The sequence below is a fragment of the Protopterus annectens genome, chromosome 2.part0 (assembly GCF_019279795.1).
Source record: "Protopterus annectens isolate FY-2018-M chromosome 2.part0, PAN1.0, whole genome shotgun sequence".
Lineage (NCBI taxonomy): Eukaryota > Metazoa > Chordata > Ceratodontiformes > Protopteridae > Protopterus > Protopterus annectens.
In genome coordinates, this window is record NC_056728.1 from 398445063 (window position 1) to 398469380 (window position 24318).

Sequence of the window (24318 nt, forward strand, 5' to 3'; positions counted from 1 at the left end):
GTTGCTGGTGGGTCTTGATGCAGAGATAGCATTCAACAGTGTAAGCTGGGATATTTGGAGAAGGGTAAGGGAAGCATTTGTATTACCTGATACAATAATAAGGTTAATTAGGAGAATACATGAGGGGATCAGATGCAAAAATTAAAGTGGGAGGGCTCCTTTCTGACAAGTTGTGTCTGAACAGAGGAACTGGGCAGGGTTGCCTTTCCCCTTTGTTATTTGCTTTATATTTAGACCCACTGGCAAATAAAATAAGAGACTCAGAGAATCAATTATATAACTGGTATGGTAATTAGGAAAAGTTGGCTTTATTTGCAGACAAAATAATTTTGTACCAGATAAAACCAGAAAAGGACATCACAGTGTTGTGGAATATCTTGAGACAGTTTCAAGTCTTTTCAGAGTATCAGATTAGTGAAAATGAAACAAAGGCTATAGCTGTAAATTATGTACCCACACATGAATTAGTCCAGCAATACTCATATTTATGGGGACATGATAAAATGAAACATTTAGGTCTATGGATTAAAAGGGGATTTGGTTATGGCAGCTATGGAATTATGTGGGAAAAGACTAAACAAAAGATAATGCATAAACTGAGAAAATGGAAGCTCTTGTTTATGTATATGGATAACTAAATATAACCAGTGAAAATGTTTTTAGTCGCATTAATTTTATATACAGGTCAGGCATATTTTTATTAACCAGAGTTGAAGTTCGGACAGTAATTAATAAAGAGTTGAATAATTTTATATGGGAGGGGAAAGGGCAAGGGTCAAGCGGGATAAGTTGATCCTTCCAATAGATACGGTGGACTATGATTACCTGATTTGAAGGGATAATTAAGAGCTACACAGTTAAAGCTCTTATATATAATGCAAGTTGAAAGCTATAATTCAAAGTGGAAAGGGATAATGAAGCAGACAGAAAACTGAAGAAATAAGGAGAGAATGGGATTTGGGATAATAAGGAGAGAATGGGATTTGGGATGCAAACCTTTAAGGAGAATAAAAACAGCCACACAGAATATTCTATTCATAAAATAAGAGAAAGTATTCTAAGGACTAAGCCAACACAAGAATGAAGAAAGGAGATGTTGCTGATAGGGCTGACTATAATTAGGGTTACAGACATTAGACAAGAGGGAATTGGAATTCACTGGAAAGAAATGGCAAAGGAACAAAAGTATTAGGAGCAAATATCTAGATAGGGAACAATAACAAAATAGGAAGAAGTCAAGTAGACATTTGGACTGCAGGACAGAGGCTGTCTTCCGTATCAGGGATTGATGTCTGAGTGTAGGCAAAGAGAAAGGGGTAGGGGAATTGTAAGTGAAAGACCTGTTCTGGTAGACTTTTGAACTGAATCTAGAACAGAAGCTGCTGTTAAAAAGGGGAGTAATTAATATGTCATATAAAATAAAGCACAATAACTATAGGAATCAGTCAGAGGAGGTTAGAAAAGATTGGGAATAGAGACTGAATGAGCAATTCACAAGGAAACAATAGGAGGGCATATGTATGGCACCCAAATAGACAACAAAGTCTAGAAGGTTTAGGATTTTTGCTTGTAAGTGTTTGCACAGGTATTTTTATACCCCAAGCAGACTGCAAAGAATTTTTCCTCAGGTTGATGGCAAATGTTAAAGGTGTGATGGGGAAGAAAATGGTAACTGGGAACATACGTGTTGGAAATGTAATGAGTTGGTAGATAAAAATTCCCTACAGAGTACTTTGTCAGAAATACAGTGTGAGCAAATGGGTGCAACTAAGGAAATTTTTTTTTTAACTGGGATACAGGATTTGAATAGCATAGACATAGTAAGGCCTTGTTAAGTTTAACTACGAAGGCTGTCAAAAACAATCACTAGAGAATGAAAGTCAAAGTCTAAACTAACTGTGTTGGAAGCATTGAATATTGTATCACAGATAAAAGAACCGGAAGTGGGATCTTTAGAAAAGGGAAAGAGCAAATTACATTAAAAAATGGAAATTATGGGAACAGTACATGAAGAATAATGTTTTGGAGGAGGACAGAGTTTTAAGGGAAGGCAGGAATTGAACAATTTTTGCAATGCTGAATAGATGACAAATATGAAAAAGAATATATGTGATGCTTATAACATTTGCAACTAGGAATATGTTAGCATGGTTTGTTTTCTTTTATTTAAATGTATTTTTGTCTATGTCTTAAGTGATAATTCAATAAAGGTGTTAAAATAAAAACAATGATAATTCAGACTTTGGTTCCTTTCTTTTTTATGATAGTTATGATATTTATCTGATATGCTATTCATCGGGTGTTTCAGATAACTGTACCATGTTTTCAAACTTTGGATATCTCATTCAGTTATCATAAATCAGATTTAAAAAGTCCTTCTCAGTCCAATAGGTTTCTACAAACTATTCCAGACAAAGAGACTTCCAAAATCTCCTTACTCCTGGTTAGAGTGCAAATGATGATTGATTAACTCTTTTTTTTACAAAAGAAGCAGTTTGCTGTAGTCATTGTAACGGTGTGGGCTATATAATCTCATCAATCTTTATGGTCCTAATGCCCAGATTCCTGCATACAAAGAAAATATAGTGGCATCTAAGGCACCTGGAACCAATGTTCTCAAGTTTTGCATTGCATTCTCCCATTAATTCTAGTCTGTGATGATACCAACAAGTTTCAAACAACAAAATTCTTCTCAGCTTGCCACCAATCTAACACTGAAAGATTAACACATATTCATCAAATTATGCATGATACTTCATCTGGAGATACCAAAACTATAAACCTGTGTTTCTCATCCCAAAGGAAGCAGGACATAATCTTAAATGCATGCTGGGCATTCAGCAAGCTCTGTCAGTCTTTGAGTCAGACATGAAGCCACAAAGTCTCCAGATTGTCACAGATAATACAACAGTAATATGGTAAACAAGCACACAGGAAGCAATCCAATCGTACCCCTTCGTAGACTAAAAAAACTTTGGGAACATGCATGTTTATGAGCATAACTTTACAAACAATTTATTTTCCAAGCCAAAAAATAATACAAAAGTCTCCCTAAGGACACAAGTCACAATATCTTTTGAATGGACCTTGAAGACAAATAACTTACTCTGTGCAGTAAATATGTAAGTCATCCATAATTATAATGGAAGCAAATACATGTACATATCTCACCTCTTCTTTGAACTGCAAGCACTCACTGTCCCATTTCAATCAGCCACACCCAAAACAATGATAACCTATGCCGTATACATCACTTGGATTTCTTCCACACCTTTAATTCCAAAAAATATCAAAACTCTTTTGAAAGTAATGACACAGAAAGCAAACCACATACAAAGAGTTCACTGCTGGCCTAGAAAGTCAGGATTTAATCTAACACAAATTTTGGTAGAAAAGTCCATCATCCTGCCTCTTCCCATCATATTTTTAACACAATGGAAAGGCAGAGTGTTGCAACTCACACCTTCAGCTTGCTACAGAAATACTGTTTCTTCTGAAAGAAGCTAAGATATCTAACACTATGGGACAGATTTTCTCAATGATCTGATACAGGTTCTAGATACAGTTACCTCTTTAACCTCTCAACCACCAGAAGTATTACTAGCTTGTCTTGCTCCTCTTTCAAAGTTTGTCTGCAAGTTCTACCTATGGGCTTGTAGATGTACCTATTACCTCTCACCCAGGCATATTACAGTTTCTGAAAGAGGATCTATATCTGAGAACTTTACTACACCAATGCTCCTGGATCAGGATGTTAACTGCGAGATTGAAAATTAACACTTCTTCCTCTGGTGCCCATACATTAAGCAGGCCTCATTTATATATCTTGGAAAACACTTTGTTTAGTTGCAGATAATTCTACCAAAAGGTATGTTTATTTTTGCATGATTTTTAGGGAAATTGCTGAAAAGTACTATAATTTAGAAACCCCTCCTTTTTTTCTGAATGTAGTCTTTGAAGTATCTGTGAATTAGTCAAATAAGGGTGACAAAACTCTACATGCTATAAACCAAAACACCAAATCATTCTGTCATTCATGAATGGTAAAAAGTGATGCCACTTCATCAAATAGACTTTTTCTAAGTATCTGGCTAACTGCATGGTCTTTTGTTATGATAAATACAACAAGACTTTAACTGTGGGTGTACTTTCCGTAACAGTAGACAGTTGGGTGAAAGAATCATTTTGTTGCAGGACAGGCTCTCTCTGGTCTTCTGGTACTGTATCTCTTTTAACTCGATGGCCATATATATTATTAGTAGCATACATCTCAGCCTCTTAGAACAAGAAATATGGACAAAGGCAAAAATAATGGGGGCCAAAGGGCCAAAAGTAGGAACAAAAATTAAATATTGCTCTTATGAACTTAGAAAGTTGCTAGAATAATACATTTTGAATTGAGTCATGCATTTTCTGAAGGATATGAAATCTGAAAGTCAAATGTCTGTCATTATATAGTGACTTCAGTCTTCAGTGATTTTCAAGAAGACCTCAATTTTCATGAAGAACATATCAAAACTCTATACATTCTGTAAAAATCCGGACATTTGAGAGGTATGATTAGTAATCTGTACTATATGTAAACTGATGTGTGATTACTGCACTTCTTCCTAAAGTTATCCATGTTTTGATGTGTGCTACTTTTTTCCATACACCATGTTAGCTGAAAGTTTAATATATGTTTTTTGCTGGCCTAATTTGTTATATTCCTAGTTTTACATATCTATTGCTGTGGTTTAAGCATTTAAGGCTCCTTTAATATTATCCTAGTACATGTATTTGCTTCCATTATAATTCTGCTGCTTCCTGGACACCAGCTGAGCACTCAGTGCACTCTCTTGTACAGCCTCTGTAATAGCCAAAGTGTGAGGGTGGAGCTGTATGTTTCTTTGAAGCTCATCATCTAACTAAGAATCAGACTATGGAAATGACGTTTATCTAAGGCAGCATCTTGTGTTATAATTCCTACAGCAACGATCCTATTTTTTATAAATCTACAATTATAGTGAGTATACTCCCACAGTTTGAATATTTACTCAGTCTAGTTCTGTAAAATACATCACAGGTGCTCCTCCTAACACTGTCACCATTTCCTCTCAACTGTCTCAGTTTTTGCCTCGAAATGTTAAACAGTCTTATTATATTTGCATTTGCTTTTCTGTTTTATCAAATAAGAATGCATTCGTTTTCCAAAACCTGCTTTATCTTATTTGGGGTCATCATAGTCTGTCCTAGCAAGTAGTGAATATAAAGCAGAGAACAAGTTCTGGCTGGGAGCTGGCCTATCCTCACAGCATTTACACCTGTTGACAGATGTAGGCACTTATCTGGGTAATTTTAGGGTGCCCCATTTCATCTATCAGCCCACTGAAGGTGTGTGGGAGGAAACCAGAACGCGAGGGACACCAGCGAAACCCCACAGGGCACAGAAATGCATATGCAATTGCCCCTGAATTTGGGGTAATCCTTGCCTTTGCGTCATATATATTTTTTGTCCCGTCCTTTGTGCATGTCATTGGGTAGTTTCGTACTTATGATAGTTCAGAAAATGCTTGTTGCTACATAACTTGTTGTTCTATTAACTTTTTAAAGTGAATCAGAGTAACATTTAAAATAATTGTCTTCCCATTATTTTTGGTTTTGTCCAGAATTATTGAGCAAAGGAGTTGAGAGGTACGAAGGAAAAGCATTACAAACCCGACTTGCAAGGCTTCCCGAATCAGAAATGAGCACACACAGCCTAACTCTGTGGGACAGGAATGCTAACAGGTGACCACTGAACCTATGAACCACACAGAAATGAATTATTAAATAATGTAAAGTATAACGGCATACCTTTCAACTTTCCAGATTTTGACAGAATGTCCTGATTTTTATTCATATTTTGGTCTCTCATAAAATGTGTGGTTTTCTGGCAAATCACTGAGGATCGAAGCCACTAAAAGACATACATTTGAGTATCAGACTTCATATCCTCCAGAAAATACATGTTAACTCAAATCCTTTTATTCTAGCAACTAAGTTTAAAAGAGCAATATTTAAAATCTGTCCTGTTGGTCAGCCCCATTTCTCCGATAATTTTAGGCTTTGTCCTGATCTCTTGCACCAAGAAATTGGTATGTGAGACTAACGGTTATAGATTGCCAACTATTCTGAAAAAGTGAAAATGTACATCATCTGGGTTTTCTTTAACTTTCAATTTCTTGGAGTGAATAGTATCAATACTTAAAATGCGTGACTGGACAGAACGAAATAATCTCTTTTAATGTAAAATAAATTTCCTTTTTTTTCGGTGAAATAGTTCCATATTTTTTGAAGGGCGGTGCTGCTGAGCAAGTAAAACATAACCTAGCAACGGAGTTCCCTTTAGCACTGTTACCAGCCCCTCCTCTTGCTGGGTGTGGTGGAAGTTCCCCAGTCTCATAAAGGAGGTTACATCTATGCTCTACGTGTACTGTACGGGCTCTCCAAATTCCTTGTAGCCGTGGTCCGCTTGCTGCTGCTGCCTTTTCCCTTCACGGTAGATTTAAGTCGAGCATCCTACTTTTGGCATCTGTTCTACCCTAGAGGTAAGTGACTCGGAAACAGTAAGTAATTGTAAGCTTTTTACGGGTGTACAGCTGGGTGGGGTCCTTATTATTCACTGCCCAAAAAATTGCTTTATTGCATTAAAATGGTAAAACACAAGGGATTTGGAGTAATCCCACTGCATTAGGAAGCTATGCAAATCAGCAAGCCTTCCGAAAAAAAAACGTATATATATATAACTTTTTTTTTTTTGGGGGGGGTGAAATTCCAGTAGTGGATAGACTAATGTGGTTCAAAGTTTTCACTTTCTGTACCCCTCCCGGACCACTTATTGTATTTATATAATTTTATTGCGTTTGGCAGTTATCATTTGCTTGTTAAAAGTAATTGGGGGGGGGGGGGGGACGTAAGTTATAGGAGTAGGAAAAGTGCCCCCCATATTCCAGAACTACAATTACGAATTGGGAGTGGCATAAGGAGTATGTTGGCAATGTTTGAGTTAACTTGGCCAGGATAATGTGAGTCATGCCTGGCGCCTAGAGTCCCCTTTTTATGTAACGGGAGTATCGCCTCTGAACTTAGTAATAGCCAGTTTAAAGAAAACTCCACCTTCTCTCAGTTCTCCCTATAGCAGGATTCTAGTGTTTGTGTAGGTACCTGAAACCTGCCTGTACTTTTGAAAACTTTAATTGCAAGACCATTAACGTTGTTTAACCTCTCGCATAATTTTGCAGAGCAATTTGTCTACAATTGCATGGCGTACCAAATTGCCTTTACAGATGGGCATAATACTGAAGTATAGCTGCTTCCATTGTAGAAATGCCTATCGTAGTAAAACATGGCAATTAAATCAGTCGGTGGTTCAAAGGTAGTTGTCACTTGACAAATCTACATAACGGCATCACAGTACTGATGTTTATATTGTTTTACATTTTTCAAGATGAATTGATTGTGGTATCAAAGATGTCTGACTTTTTTACTTTACAAATATTTTCAGACTTTTCTGTATCGGCACCTTTTGGGGGGGCAGTCAATTGATCTTGTATTACAGAAAGATACTTTGAACCAAGGCCTGCAGTTTAGTTACTGTTTTGGTTGTACAACTCATTAGTATACTGTAAAACAAGATGTGAGATGCCCACAAATGTGGACCATTACAGAAAGATACTTTGAACCAAGGCCTGCAGTTTAGTTACTGTTTTGGTTGTATAACTCATTAGAAAAATTAAAATCGCATATGTCAAGCCCCATTGGTAGTCATTCTATAGGAATCTGAGAATAGCTCAGAAAATGGCCAAAGTGAAAAACTATATATATATTTTTTAAGGTGGAGTTTTCTTGTATGGTGGTAGCTTGCTAACATTCAAAAACATGCACTCTGGTTGACCAGTCATAACCCCAAAAAAAAAAAATGTCAAGCCCCATTGGTAGTCATATAGTCATTCTCTGGGAATCTGAGAAATGCTCAGAAAAAAAAAAAATATATAATATATATATATATATATATATATATATATATATATATATATATATATATATATATATATATAATATATATTTTTTTTAATTTTGGTGGAGTTTTCTTGTATCCCAAAAAAAAAAAAAAAAAAAAAAGGTAACAGAAATCTTCCTTTCCCTGTTGCTTTCCAGGGCACTTATGTACTGTGTGTAATGCAAGTCCCATTAGGGTTGCCACCTTTTCAAATGGCCAAAGTGGGACAATTTCAGGACACACCAGATTTTACAGGCTGACACATACCCACAGTCAGTACAAAGGATAGAACTTAAACTTTTTTGTCTAAATAAAAGCTTATTCTTGTAGCAGTTTAGTTGCTTATTCTGTTTCTTGTAACATTTCTGTATTTTAGATACAGAAATAACTATTTTATGTAACTATCCCATAAAATATGGGACATAATTATGCCCTACAATCTCAGGACATTTGCCATTTTTAATATTTTTTGTCAGGACACAACTGCCCAAAGACTGACTGTCCCTCGCAAAGTGGGACAGGTGGTAACCCTAAGTCCCATATGCATGTGCACTACATCAACAAAGCAGCAGAATATGGAAACCATGTGGAAGAATAGCACAGAGCTGTAAGACTGAGAGAATTTTCTTTCTCAAATCTTACTGTATAAGACAAGTGGATGTGTACAGTAATTACCCATGATTGCCTTTAATCACTCTGGCTTCACCTTTGATTTAAATCCTTTCTTGTTATAAAGTGTGTAAATATTTCTTGTACTAAGAAATTGGGTACGTAGCATTGTCGCCTCTCAGACGTTGCACGTTTGATTCTCAGAGCGTCTTCTGTGTGTTGACATGTGTGAATGGGCGTTCCTTCATTGAAGGTTGTGTTAGGCCCGGCAAGCCAGCACGTAAAAATCTACTGCCAATTGAGTTCCGCTGTGGCAACCCCTAACCGGGAAAAGCAGAAAGACAGTTTTAATGGAACTAGCAGTTATTGCTTGTAAAATAAAGTTGTGTTTTTGCTGTTCTACATTTGTCTTTGGTACCGGAGTCGTCTTTTGAAGAAACTAAAATATAAAGTAGCGTAGGTGGTGGCACAGTAGAAGAGGATCCTCTGATTCTTAGCTATAGGTGTGATGTGCCTGGATTACAGTAACAGGGCTAACCAGCTGGTGGTGTAAACCTTGGCTCCACATTGTCACTGTTGAATTGACACCCTGACCACATGTGCAGGAGTGTGGTGGGGGGTGGATGGATTTGAAGGCAGTGTATGGGGGGGATATGTCGGGGGTGGGGGGACTACCTGGTAAGTTGTGGTTCTGGTGAAAGAACTGACCTTGAGACAGTGCTTCTGGAAGGTGAGGTAATTGAAGCTAATTGTTCATGCTCTTGAGTTCGAAGTCTGTTCAGATTCTGTCTTACAGCACTGAAAATGAGTGAGTGCAACTAGGTGGATAAAATTTAGCAAATCAGAGGTGTAACATGCTTGTGACCCTTCACTCTTTTTGTGAAGGTTTTTTTTTGGGGTTAAACATGAGTAAATGGAAAGCTTCTAGATTTTTTTAAATCTTTTTAAGAGTACTTCCCTAGGTGAAGTTACTGTACAGTGGAGAAGCAATATGTTCTGATGGTAGGTGCTTTAAGTCCAATGACAAAACTAGTGAATGTAGTGAAGCAATAGTCTGCTGTGTTCTGAAATGTCAGGAACTATGTATTGATGATAGTAAGCTGTGATTGTACTGTGTGGTCTGGGATTTTATGTAGATGTATCTTTGGTGAATTTGTGGTAATACATCGTCTACATACAAATGTACTGGTATACTAAGTTGGTGTCAACCCTCTTTGTTCTTGTACTGATCTGGCTATGTCCTTACTTGGTTAAATGTATGCCCATGTCACGATGCTCCTTTAAAATGACTCTGCTGGAGTGTTTGTCTGTACCACTAGTTTGTAACCTAGAATCTTCCATTTGGGACTTTATGTAGTATGTTCAAAATGATTGCTCTTAAAACTATTCTGGATACTTATGGATACTTGAACAGATGGTACCAAGTGCTAAAAGGCAGCAAGAGCAGAGTTAATTTTCAGATTGGACTTCAGTATAGGCTTACAGCAGTGTAAACGAGGAATCCTTTTCTGCTAATAAGGTGTACAAGTGAACTAGGTGCAAAAATCTGCTGAAAGGAAGGGTATTCCTTTTTGTTTAAAAGGAAATGATTCATTAGGGAGACTTCAGTACTGCATACTGATTAGACCTGGACCATTGTGCTGAAATGGTAAGAACTCTTGAGGGAGTTATGGAAACAGGAGTGATTTGTTGATGGGAGGTGGGTTTGATTACTGGTTGCTTGCAGTAGTTCCATCTTGGTAGTACTTGGGTCATTTCTGTGTCCTCTTAAGATGGTGGAGAGAGATGTTTGATTACTGGTTGCTTTCAGTAGTTCCATCTTAAAATGACAGTGTGTGATGACTACATTGAGACATAAGGGAGGGAAAAGCAGTTGACAAAGGAAGGGACTTCTCTCAAATCTGGGTAAATGTTGGCACATAAGGACACAGCTGTGCAAGACTCAACTTGCTGTGCCACAACGTGTGTTCACCTGTCTTGTACATTTAAACGCTCTAACCTGTGTCCCTGTTTTAGATGAGCTGTAGAAGGGTTATTTTTCTCTTATCTTGTGTATTGACCTTCAGCTGCCATCCATATCTTCCTTCTGTCCTCCGTAATGTGAACATTCCATACAAATTGTACTGTTTACTTGTCTGGTTTGAGTGTCTGTGTCTGTCGCAAAAAATCTTAGCTGTTGCATGCATGACCAGTGGAAGATACTGGCAAGATCTAAGCATCTGTACCAAGATGTCAGACCACCTTACACGTGTGTGGAGCATGAATTTTAGTATACTAGCAGTATGCTGGGAACACTATTTGTAGAGAAAATGTACATCTCCTATAATACAGTACAGGAAAGTTTGCAGAGAACTTTACAGATGACCACATTTATTTTTTCTGTATGGTCTTTACTGACATATCTGCCAAAGTTTTGATCCATGGCACTGTCTTATGTTGGATAGCAGGATTTGACTTTAATGTGATGAGCTAAAGTCTACTCCTGTATATCAGGGAATGAGGTAAGCCTGCCAAGAAGGCACATTTACCAGGGTTTCTCATTTTTAAAATGTGCGACTTTGATGCCCTGAATGTAACCTCCCTATTTCTCCATTCCATTTTGCATATGAAAATGGATCTCGACAACCAAAATGCTTGACACCTGCATCCTGTTGGCTTGCAGGAAGAGCTTTTGGTTGTGGTGCCCTTGCAGGCCATTTTTCACCATGTTGCCTCTCCTGGGGCTGGTATTGGGATTGAACCTTTTATTTGCCTGTTGTCACCCAGGCTAGAATATTCTCTTCCTGCTTTGCTACACTAGGTTGAATAACCCTTAACCACTCAATGTATACCTCCTTCTCCGACTTCGATTTTTATGGCAAATGGCAGCATTGCACATTATTGCAGTGGTAGTAAAACTGCAGGGATGATGTGCTTAATTGCTGGGCTTTAAGGATGTCCCCTTTTTTTGGCACAAGTTCAGGCCCCAAAATATTTACTTCTAATGTCAGATGAGTATCTCCTAGTTTAGTAAAATATTTGGACCCCCTGTGGACTTTCTTTTTGACTAGTTTAATTCTTCCTCCATTTTAGTTGTCTTTGTACTACAGCTGTCCAAGACTTTTCACTTCACTACATTCTCCTCACTAGGGTTAAAGTCCTTCCCTATTGTATCTGAACCTGTAAATGCATCAAGTCCATACCTCTAACATTTTTTGCAGAATGTTCAGGATTTTTCATACTTTTTGGTCTGTTTTTCATAAGCTTTGTTTTATGGCAAATCCATTAAAGATTGCTGTTGGGATAATGAGACTTCATACCCTCCAGAACATTTATGCTAATGCATTTGGCTAACTGTTTAAGAGCAATATTTAAAGCTTGTTCCTATTTTTGGTATTCTCTCCCCACTGACTCCCAATTTATGTTTGTTGTACAGGGATTTCTTGCTGTAAGATGCTGAGAGGTATGATTGTGACCCCTGTTGAGCTTTGTTTCTCCTTTCCATTGCATACCCAGAGTTCTATGGCCACTCTGTTGCCGGTGTTTTGTTTAATACCAATATACATGTTTTCCTTTTTTCAGTGTTGTATGCATTTTCCTCCCCATTTTAATATCCCCTTGTGCTGCTTTGTTTGAAGTAGTTGTTCTCCCCATTGTGTTTTGATGGAGGTGACTTATCTCCATACCTGGTGTTTGCAGCACTTTTGAAGTAGAGCAAAGATTCTGCAGTCTCAAAGTTGAATGCTTACTAAGGAAATGCAGTACTTGTGTGCTCTGGAAGGCCAGGCTGTGTCCCTGTAGAGTTCTTTAATAGTCACAAAGGCTGTGTCCCGTAAGCTACTTTTCACTAGTTTCCTGAATCTTGCTTTAGAAACCGTAACTTTAGCCTCTTGCATGAGGTTGGAGAATTTGGCACCCATGTTTCAGCAGATTTTTTTCAGATGTTTAGTATCATTCTTTACAGTACTGTGACAATGGTCAGACTGCAGGGGCCACCATTGTTTGTTTTAATGTGGCTACATTAGCTGCCCTTTTTAGGGGCATAAAACCAGCTGTTACAAAATCTGTGTCTTTGGTAACTTTGTTCATTTCTTGCTTGTTAGCAAATATCCTTGGCTATTCAAGATTCTTGCAACAAAGTTTACAACATTTGAATGTAGTGCAACATGATACATTTCATTCTTATGAAATAGTAGACTTGAAATATCAGGGCAGGGCTTTTTATGAACTACTTAAAGCTCTAGTATTTTGTGTTTATGGTTATACAAAGCTTTTTTGAATTGGCTATGTTTACCTAATTCTGCTTTTGTTTTGTTTCTGAATTAATTGCAGACTTGCATCAGAAAATGGCTTTCGTTTCACATATGCTAGTCCATTTGGAGTATATTTCACCAAGTTCAGTAAGTATTATGTGCTGCTTCATGGTGACTGTGTCCGTTTGTGTCTTTAAAGTTTTGTAATGTGATAGATGGTACTTGCAGAAGCTCTCCTTTAGATAGCAGAAAGAAATCAAGAATTTTGAAATGCAAGCTAAGGGATCATTTTTGATATGTTGTGTGGGTACCAAAAGCCTGCTTGTATGCATTTACCATGTGCATTAAACAGGAAATAAGTACTTGCATGTATTTTAATCCACATAACTGTGTATGCAATATTACATATGCTACATGTGTACCACATCCTGCCTGTATGTACAAAAGTGTAATGACAGATTGTATGCCTCTTTACGTGATGTCCTTTAAATAAAAAAACAAAATGAAAATGTAAGTGTGCATTCTTACACAGATGCGTATGTGTATAAAAAGTGTAGCATCTATAGTATGTGGGATGGGATACAGTACAGTGCAAGTACATCTAGTGAAATTGTTATTTCTGCACATAACACATGTATACAGATGTGCACAAATATACACATGGGGTGTGCACATGTGTTATCCTAGTCAACCTCCTATTCTGCTTTCTACATACTCCTAATCTTTTTCACCATATTGGTGGTTAGGCTCAACTGCAATGGTTGCTATTCTAAAATGTGTAGGTTTGGTATGTTTTCCTACTATCTTAGGACAAACTATGTAAATACAGAATATTAAAGGGGTTAAACGTTATCAGTAATTAAACTAAAATGCATTTAAATTCTGCATCATTCATGGGAACTTGCCACTGAAGTTGTTGGAAGTAGCATCATACTTGTCTGTACATATAGGCTCATTTACTGCATTGAGTTCCCCCACACCTCGGGAATGTCTTGGTTCTAAATCCCTTTTTACAAAAGCCTGCTATTTGCCTACTTTAACTTAAAGTAGCCAACATCTATTTATAGTGCAGAGCAAGCTCTGACTCTAAGCTCAGTCAGGGAAACCTAGAAGAAGCTGTGTTAGAAGTGTAGTCCACTGTGGGTTTCTCATGCCATTATGTCTAGCATGACTCCTAGAGGACTTGAAATGTATCTTGGGAAGAAGGAATGAAAATATTGTGTTATGAAGGTAGGCCCCATCTGCCATTTTGTGGGAAATGCATTAAAATAGTTCAGAAACTGATGCAATGAAAACAAAACTTGGGGCTTTTCTTTGAAAAGCATAGCTTTAGATGTGTTGCCCTTGGGGAAAGAGTACAGGCCCTCCCATGAAGCCTTTAAGTTGAACATAAGAATTGTGTGGAAGTAGTGGTACAAGCTCAAAAGTAGTTGTGGACAGATGAGATGTACAGACTCCATCAGAAGGGAACAGTTTTTCCCCTCCTAATGTGTGTGTTGTCATTTAGGCATGCTGTCTTGTTTGCAAGTACAAATAGTTTGGACTTGCATTGAGAAATGCATGGCACAGCTGTGACCATGTATGTCGGCAGGAGATGTCCTTTGTGTAACCTTAGAGCTTTTTAGAAAGGAAAAACACCTGTGCACCTTTTTATGTTCTAGCCTGCTCAAAGTTCATTTTAGTATTTACTTCTCTACTTGGAGACTTTGCAAACGGTTAAGTTAGTGAACCAGAGGGTTGAGGTTGTACAGTGAGGTGAGGGGCAAAAGGTAAAGCAGAATTTGAAATGCCCATGGTTACCTGTAACCAGACTAGGAATAGCTTTAGTGGCTATATACAATCCACTGGCCTGCCCTATTAAATGTAAGAAAACTGTTAAATGTTGAAGTTCAAAAAATATAACTACAGTGCCCTCTGCTGGAAGAAAGCAGAGCTCTGAGACATAATGTCTGGACTAAGGAATTCCTTAATTGCAATTGGCATTTAATTGAAATTTGTCTTGGGTTTTTATTAAATATTTTAAAACCTTTCAACTGTGGCTCTTTTGTAGAGATGAGTACATTGCATGTATAATAGTGATACTGTACAAAGCCACTCCAATAAGCCTTGAGTTCTGGTCACACTGGTCAATATTCGAGTAAAATTGGGTTTGGTAGTGGCTAATATTGGTGGTTTGTGGCAGGAAATTACCTCATCTTCTGGCAAGAAGGGGGCATAGCTGGAGAACCTGTGCCAGCCTTCCCCAGGAGTCTGTTTTTGTATGAAAGTGTCAGCTACTTGGGCAGGGCCACAAAGCACTGGGTGGACAGAGGGTGCTGGAGGTCTCAACTAGGCTGAGATCTGTACCCTATAGCTGTGCCAGATCGCACTAGACTGGATGCCTGTTTCAGAGATATTCAAGACAAAGTTCATATTTTAGAAAAGAAAATAATTGATCAAAAGATGCATAAACTGCAAAGGGACTTGAGAGATTTTGATAAAGGCAATGTGTATCTTTTTCGTAATCAACATACCCGCCTTGTGGCTCAAACATCCAATCAACATCCAGATAACAGAGTGGCTAGTACCTCTAGCGTTAATACACCTAATCAAACTTCAGATAGATGTCTCAATGACGTAGAGACCAATGAATTTCCAGGTCTGCCGTCTCCAGCGAATTGCCATTTTTTTCCAGATCATTTTCGGAACCCAGGTTACGCACAATCACGCAAAAGAGGGTTTGGCGAACAGGAATACTACAGAAATGGGCCTCAGCGCCCTTGGAGAGACAAACGAACCAGATGGTATTGAACTTTAACAAATAATGTGGTTAACCTATCTGGTTTTGACATTTCTGAACATTTCTTATCAGTTCTAAATTGTGGTCTTAAATTTGTACCCACGGTGCTTCCAAAACTGTATGAATGTAAAATTGAGCTGTATAGTTTTATTAGGAAGCTTCATATGTGGTATTATTTTAATGTTTTAGTGCCTAAGAATGACATTGTGCATGGTTCAAGTTCCGAGTATTCTATTTCAGACTCAGATGGTCGTTTGTTTCGTGTGATAGTGAAGTTTATGAAAAGAGGTATATTGATACCTCGGGTGTTAAGGTGAACAGCACCTTTATGCCTCCGTTTAGTCATGAAGGCATTAAGAAACTACACGCGATGTTAGAATTTGAATTAGAATATTATTTAAATCATTTTGATAAGAATGAAGTTGAATACAATTTATCTAAATTAGAATGGCTGGAATTGAAGAATTTTTCACAACAGACAGAACTAGTTATAAAGCCATCTGACAAGGGGAACAAAATAATAATCATGCATAATAGTCAATATTTTAAAATGTGTTGGGATTTATTGAGTGACTCAACAGTTTATAGTATAGTTCATCAGGATGCCATTGAACAAGCTAAAGTTAAATATATTAATTTAATTCACAAAGGTCTTCGCCTAGGATTTTGGCTAGACAAAGATGTGAAAGGGAAATTTAGCCTAAGGGGATACTGGACCAGCATATTTTTATTGCCTCCCTAAAATACATAAAGACCCAGAAAATCCACCAGGCAGACCTAGTGTCTGCCAGGAAATATTTTTTGCACAATTTAGGTGTAGTGTTGCATAAAGTGTTGCTAAAGGAAGCAGTTTGTCTTCCTTCTTATATTAAAAACTCTTGACTTTTTGGACAAAATAAAGTCAATTACGTGGAATAAAAATATGTTTTGGGTCACGTTGGATGTTGGTCTTTATACAAACATTCAACATAAATACGGCCTAGAGGCGTTGTATAAGATTATGGGAGAAAAAGCCATTAACTCACTATGTGCTTGATTTGACACAATTTTGTTTAGAAAACAATTACTTTTGTTTTGACAATTTGATTTTTCAACAGAAGCAGGGAACAGCAATGGGTGCTCCCTTTGCACCTATGTATGCAAATATTTTCATGGGCCTTGTAGAAAGGGAATGTATCTATAATAATGAATTTGTACAAAAATATGTTAAATTGTATTATAGATTTATTGATGACTTAATGTGAAGGAGGTAAGAATATGTACAAAAATTTGTTTTGATGGTTTACAGTGTGGGAACACAGTTTTTAGGTGTGAATGTACAGGGTATTGATGGTCAACCCATTTTAACTAGCTTACATAGAAAATTTGGAGAGCCAAATGATTTTTTGAAAGCTGACAGTTGCCATCCCTTTCATGTTATCAATGCTTTACCATATGGAGAATTCTTAAGAATTTCACGTTTATGTAACACTGAGATTTTTTAAAGAGGTTCATAAAACTAAAGATGTTTTTGAGGAGAAATTATGATAAGTTAGTTGAAAGTGATATTGATAGAATTATTAAACTTAGATTTGATAGATCTAATAAACAAAAAAGAGAGATTTTTATATCTAATAAAACTATTAATTGTGTAGATAATTTATTTATAGTATCTAAGTATAATATTTGTAGTAATATGATCAAATCAAATATTACATTTCTGGGAATTTTTAGACAACTTTGAATTAAAGAATTTAAAGATAAAAAAAAAATTTTTCTTATACAAAAGGTAAAAGCATTAAAGATTTTGTTGTATGGACTAGGTTTTCTAAATTGATTGTGAAAATACCCATTCAGTTAACTATTTTGGGTACTTTTCCATGTGGAAAATGTCAAGCTTGTTCATATATACATAGAACTTTTTTCAAAATTAATAACAATTTTTTTTTTTGGAGGGCTCATATAACTCAGGGTAATCTATGCCCTCAAATGTGGTTGCAATAAATTTTACATCGGTCAAACGAAAAGAATGTTTAAGGTTAGACTTTTAGAACATTTGAGGGACATAAGAAATAAAAAAAAAAAATGGAGAGCCCTTTAGCCTTACATTTTTGTGAATTTCACAATGGCAGTAGTGAGAGTTTAAAAGGCACCATTTTACAACAGGTAGCTAAAATGGAACCTGATGAATTAGTTGTGGGTAGATTATTTTTAAAGAAGGAAACTACTTTTATTTTAAAAGATGACACTTTAGTACCTAGAGGCTTGAATACAGAATGTAATTGGAAGAATGTTATTTAGCTTGTAGGTGCACATCAATTTTATTGATTAATTGTTTAATGATGTAATTGAATGGTTTTTGTGACTATATAAAGTGTGCTTTAGTATTGTTAGTTTACTCCTTGAAGGCTTACTGTGGCCGAGGCGCTAGAGTGAGAGACAGAAAATAAAGCTGCTTTTGGATCCTGTGCTGACTCCTGTTTTGCTATGATTGAGCAATTGATTGTTGATCTGGCAGACTCTTCCCTGTGAAGGATGGCAGCCTAGCAAGACTTCTGTCATTGTAAATGTGAATACAATCCACTGGCCTGCCCTATTAAATGTAAGAAAACTGTTAAATGTTGAAGTTCAAAAAATATAACTACAGTGCCCTCTGCTGGAAGAAAGCAGAGCTCTGAGACATAATGTCTGGCCTAAGGATTTCCTTCTGTTTTGAACAGAGTTAATTGCAATTGGCATTTAATTGAAATTTGTCTTGGGTTTTTATTAAATATTTTAAAACCTTTCAACTGTGGCTCTTTTGTAGAGATGAGTACATTGCATGTATATAGTGATACTGTACAAAGCCACTCCAATGAGCCTTGAGTTCTGGTCACACTGGTCAATATTCCAGAGTAAAATTGGGTTTGGTAGTGGCTAATATTGGTGGTTTGTGGCAGGGAATTATTACCTCATCTTCTGGCAAGAAGGGGGCATAGCTGGAGAACCTGTGCCAGCCTTCCCCAGGAGTCTGTTTTTGTATGAAAGTGTCAGCTACTTGGGCAGGGCCACAAAGCACTGGGTGGACAGAGGGTGCTGGAGGTCTCAACTAGGCTGAGATCTGTACCCTATAGCTGTGCCAGTGGGGAGTCTTGTTTCAGTATTTGGGGAGAAACCAGCCCCAGACTGATTTGTGTGCTCTTAAGGGAAACTTTACTGTGTGTACTTATTGTCATTCCTGATGTGCATGCCTCTCACTGGTCCTAGTGGGAAGGATTTGAGGCTCCTTGATTACTGGGCCAGTGCATGTGTCCTCTCTACCACACACACCAAATGCAGACTTCGTAATGTTTTGAAGTGGTGACCTGCCAAAGACTGCTCAAGTTAATGGCCCTAACCAATGGAAAAATACTAATGCTAGTTATGGTAAGTGTGCTGTCTTGTACTTCAGACGGCTCATAGAATTTTTTTAATTAAACAAATTCAGAATTACAAGCGACTTTAAATTAGTTTCTAGTGACAGGAAAATGCAAGTCAAAGTATAACACCCTGGACAAAGCTTCAATTATGCAGAGAATGAATCAAAGACCAAGGCTAATGATACTATATTGCATCACTTTCCCCCATTTTGCTCTTCCTCCTAACGGCTATCCCTTCTAGTCCATATGAACTGACCAGTGTTACCTGGAAAAGATACACCTTCCATGACCCTTATAGGAGCAGACTGCTTAAAAAGCAACTCCTGCAAATAAGTGGACAGAGTGGCAACTGCAGTACCTACTTGGACTGCCTCCATTACCTTTCTACCAGGATAGGCTGCTATCAGGAGGAGATGCAGGTTCAAGATGCCAATTGCTGGTAATGTGCCACCTATCTTCCCCACACTGTCAGAGGGGGCTTAAGACTGTACGTGCTTCCCTTTTGTTACATTGGAAACATTCAATCTTAATGTGGTTTGTAATGGAATCAGTAGTTTCCCTTTGCCTATGGAACCTGTTGCAGTGGCTTTGGGCTACTAGAGGCACCTTGTCGGCCAGGCTGTGTTAGTACCAGTCCTTACATTTCCTGCTATTTCAGAATTGGTCTCAATTTGACCACCCTTATGATCCTTGCTCAGTACAAAAAGGATCTGTTACCTACTGCATGTTTGGATCTGTTCAAAAGTAGAGCTGAGTGCTGATTACACCTGTTCAGATGCCCTTATTGGTTACCCCCCATCTCTTTCCAGCTGTAAGATGCAAAAGGTTGCACTGTAACTGATCCTGATGGGACTTTTCATGTTTTATTAACTCTACAACTAGTTCGGCTATCAATGGTTCAGGTGAAATAGTTTGCTTGTGGCTTACCAAGTTCACTGAAACTGGGTGTAATCCATTGAAGCACACAACTTACTTGTACTGCAAAAGACTTGCAGGCAAACAGTTGGTGCCAAAGCCACTGACTTAAAACTTGATGCAAAACCTGTATTATCCCATTTAGTAAAATGAAATCTCGGCAAACTGCAACATTAACAATGCCCCCACTAAGTTCAAAACCCAGTGTTAAGAGACTTTGGGAACACTGGTTGATAGCAGCCTTGACTTTGATTTAATAATGTGTCCACTGTGGTGAGGAAGATCACTAGTCTCTTGTATAGACTGCTTAGTGGAGACTTGTGCCTGGCCTACAGAGCAGTCTTGGACTCTGCCTTAATGAGGTTGTTGCACATACAAGACTCTCTGCAGACCTTTACCTAGCCTGCAACATAAATGGGACTTGCTGGAGAGACAGATTAGCCTCCCAGAGGCTGCCACTCTGGAACAAACTCCCAGTTCAATTTAAACAGAGCTGAATGACCTTGCTTAAACGCAACTTGGCTAACTGGATTGGAAACTGTTCACTCTGGGGGTTTCACCCATGTCCTCTTGGATAGGGACAGTTGGTGCTGATCATAAATTGGGTGTGCTACAATGTTCTACAATGTTTCTGTAAAGTAATGCAACTATTGGACGTATAGTTTTGTCCTTGAACCTCGGAATACTTGCAATTCTCCCCCTCCTCATTTCAGTAACTATACAGTGCCAGACATGGTTTTGTGCTGCTTGGAGGGATGGGACTGGTATATATTTTGTTTTTGCTTTTAATTATGAGCACCATTTTATTCAGAGCTTTTAGGCTTTCACTCACTCTTGCAGACTTGCCCAGACACTTATTTGGGTGTCCATGCTTGCTATTTTCACAAAGTTGTTGGGTTCAGTTCACTACCTTTTTTATTATATTACCACACTGAAAGCATTCCTCTTAACTGTTTAAGTTTTGGTGGGATGCCTCTTGTTCTCAAACACTTGCTCAGGCCGTCCTAATCTGTTAATTGTACTAATTGTACTGGCAAGTGCCTGTAATGTGGAGACATTTCCCCAATTCTTTGCTCAGTGTGTAACTGAAGTAAAAGCTGACTGGCATGAGGGATGGTAGATACCAGATAACTAGTTTCTGGTTGCATGAATTACTGTTAAAGATAGTAGTATAATAGGGTACCGTATTAGTGTAGGCCTTTTTGTTTGGTTTGACTTGCACACTAGTTTCGGTTAACTGTTTACTGTATCCTACTAAACTGACTGCACTGTGTATGTATTCATAATACACTTGGAAAAGGAAGTACAAAGTGAGAAAACTAGGTATAATAGTGTTGACAGGAAGGCTGTTCTAGCTTGTTTTCTGTAAAATTTAATACAAATAGCAAGGTGGTGGTGGCCTCCTGGACTGTCTGAATACAAGGATAGAGCTTTCAGTCTCTCCTGGTAGTTCAGGTGTTGTAAGACCTTGTGTGTGTTCCTGAACCTCAGTGGCCTTTTTTTGTTGCTGACCTCCCAAAGGGGGACATTTGTATTGTATGATGGGCCTGACTGATGTAGAACACAAGGGTGGTAAAGATGACTACTTCTTTTTCAACCACACTGTGACCAATTCCTATACCTTGTGTAACATCAACCCATGTTCAAATATCTGTTCTCATTTTGAAGTGGTTAACTTTTACTGTAAATTGGAGGGAGGGATTGTTACCAAAACTGAGCATCTTTGCACCCCTTGGCATCTAACTGGCATAATGGATACAAATTGGGACTACCTGTGTCATTCGCCAGAAGTCCTAGTTTGCTATTTCAGGTCAGAAAATTAGCGGACTAGCAGAGGTCCCAAGAAGGATACCTGGAAGTGTTACTTGGCAGTGTCTGCTACTGGACTCCCTCACTGAATGGGTGTTATCAAACTGAAGCATGTTCCAGTCCCCCCTGCTACACTGGGATCAACAAGTGCATTTAGCTTGTAATGCTGGCATGAGGTGTAGAAGCAAATACCTTTATCTTGCCAAGGCATGCTGTATGAACTGTGCCCACCATCCACTGTCATCCTATTGAACCTTGCCAGATTAATTGGACAGGATCTACCCTCGACAAAGCCGAATTTCTGAGGGGTTCAATATTTTCATATTGGCTTTCCATATGAGCCTTGTCAGAGACTGGGTGTAACTTCTGTGGTCAGTGGTAGAGCAACACTTAAAAGTGGCATCACAACTGTAGACCATATCTGGGGGAACAGATGCAATTGCTAAACTTGGGTTGAAGAGATTGGGTAGGTATGGAAATGGATAATTTCTGATTTAAATAGCCATATTAACTTTTGGGTCTCATGGAGGAGGTTTGGTTTCTCACTTTAGAAAGGTAAGTGTTTTTCTGGTTTGGTGGTTAGTGACTAGCTGGGAGATATGAAGTTGTAGTTGTCTCTGGGATGAAGGTGACATTGAACTTGCTAGCTAGTCTGTTGGCATTATTCACTGGATCAGAGTGGATATTTGTTTTGAGCTCTTGAAAAATCAAGTCTTCCTGACCTAACTAAAGGTAGCAGACTTTAGTCTGAGTTTATGGATGTAGTTTTTATTGCTGCAGTTTTCAGTTCTTTATGTGATTTGAGGAACTCTACTCCATGTCCAGAACTTCAAGTCTTTAGCGTGATTGAGGGGGGGGGGGGTGTCTAGACATACATTCAGAATGTGTAGGAATCTGTGGTTTTCAGTGGACATGGGGAGGGGGTTGTTTAGCAAGCCGTGCTCTGATAATTGATCCTATTTGTTTAGCAAGCCGTGCTCTGATAATTGATCCTATTTGGTGTGATTGGATCACAAAGTTGTCTCAGTGTATGGTGTCTAACAAATGTGGATATGCCACCACAATTTCCATGTGCAAAAGCCAGTAAAGTAGCTGCATAAAATATTTGCAGTGGTTGTTTGCCCCCACAAAACAAAGTAACAATTGAGAGGAATGTTTAGGTAATGATTCTGATCTGCCAAGTAATAGTTTTACTATCTCTAGTCTGATAGTATTTGGTACATAACTGAAATGTATTTGGTAAATATTAAAATGTGATCGGACATGGAAGAACTTTGGGAGATTGCTGCAGCTGCTAATGCAACATGTAAAGCCTGATCCTTGAAAGGGAGACCAGACTGCACCTTTGATTTACTTGTTGGCTGTAACTGCCAGCTCTAAGACTGTTGTAGTCGGGCAACTGCACAGTAGCTTGTAGTACAGGATAGTATAAAAATGTGTTCCATATGAAAAGTACTACAGTCTGATAAGATGGAAGGGATTTTCCTGTACTTTCAGCTGTCCCTAAATAGCTCTCCTGATGTATCCAGAAATCTAGATTTCTGGATAAGTCCCGTATTTAAAGTCCCTTACTTTCTCCACTTTGGCATTTCTTCCCCTATAGAGTTGTGTGACTTTTTTTCCAATCATAACCAGTTATTGTAATATCTACATGGATGCCAAGATTCACTCACTTGAGGTGAATTTCTTGGCCTCCAGGTCTAGCACATAACCTGGTTATGATTTGGGTAGGTCTTGTATCATAACTGTATAAACTGCTACATTTATGATTAGCTGGCAGTTTGTGTTGCCCAGTAGCTTTGACTTCTGCAGTGCTATGCATTGCAAGGTGTACCCCTTAAGAGTAATGCCAAATTGAAAAAAAAACTTCAGTTCATTCTGAGAAACTGATCTGCTAATGGTACCTGAAACAACTCTTCCCCCCTTTGCTTTTGAAGACTTGACTGATTAGAAACTGCTTTTCAGTAGTTTACTCATCCGTTATTTTCAGTGGGTAAGTGCTTATGACTATTCTTAAATTTTCATTGAAGTGTCCATGTATTTGAACTAGGCTGCTGCAAGCTGCTGCAAGCTTGCTATCAGGATTACAACAAGTCACCAGTACATATTCGTGTAAAATTGTTTACCTTTCCATGCAGTATACACTTGTCCTAGCATGCACTCTTGACATTATATTAAGTTTAACTTCTACTTCTGAACATTTCTGCATATAGTTCCCACAGATTACATTTAAATTGAGGCAATTTTCCCTTTCTAAGGATCCCACCTCCAATTTCTCCTTTTAATGTTCAGTACTTGGGACTGCAGTTTGTGTACACTGTTATTTCCATTTTCTAGTAATTGCTTTTTTTGGCAGCTAGAGTCTAATTTGAGCATAGAATGAATTGGGGAAAGTTTACAACTTGCCCCCAAACGTTTCAAACACGCTCTTGCAGAAATATGCTAGCTTGTTGCATTCTCAGAACACATTATCTAATTGAAATTACTGACCTAATATGGGCTGTCATGGCTGACATCCAGCCTGAGTACCAAAGCTTTACCTTCCCTGAGGATGTCTGATCTGTGACTTCCATCTAT

The 24318-nt window shown here is 38.1% G+C and overlaps 1 protein-coding gene across 1 annotated transcript in view; it reads left to right on the forward strand.

Annotated features, from left to right (window-relative positions):
* Positions 1-6382: 6382 nt before the first annotated feature.
* LOC122793104 (annexin A1-like) overlaps positions 6383-24318 on the forward strand; it is a 301760-nt gene continuing 283824 nt past the window's right edge. Inside the window, exons 1-2 of the mRNA XM_044060836.1 lie at positions 6383-6569; positions 12941-13008. Coding sequence (XP_043916771.1) covers positions 12955-13008 — 54 coding nt within the window. The 5' untranslated portion in view covers positions 6383-6569; positions 12941-12954. The remainder of the gene's footprint in view (positions 6570-12940; positions 13009-24318) is intronic.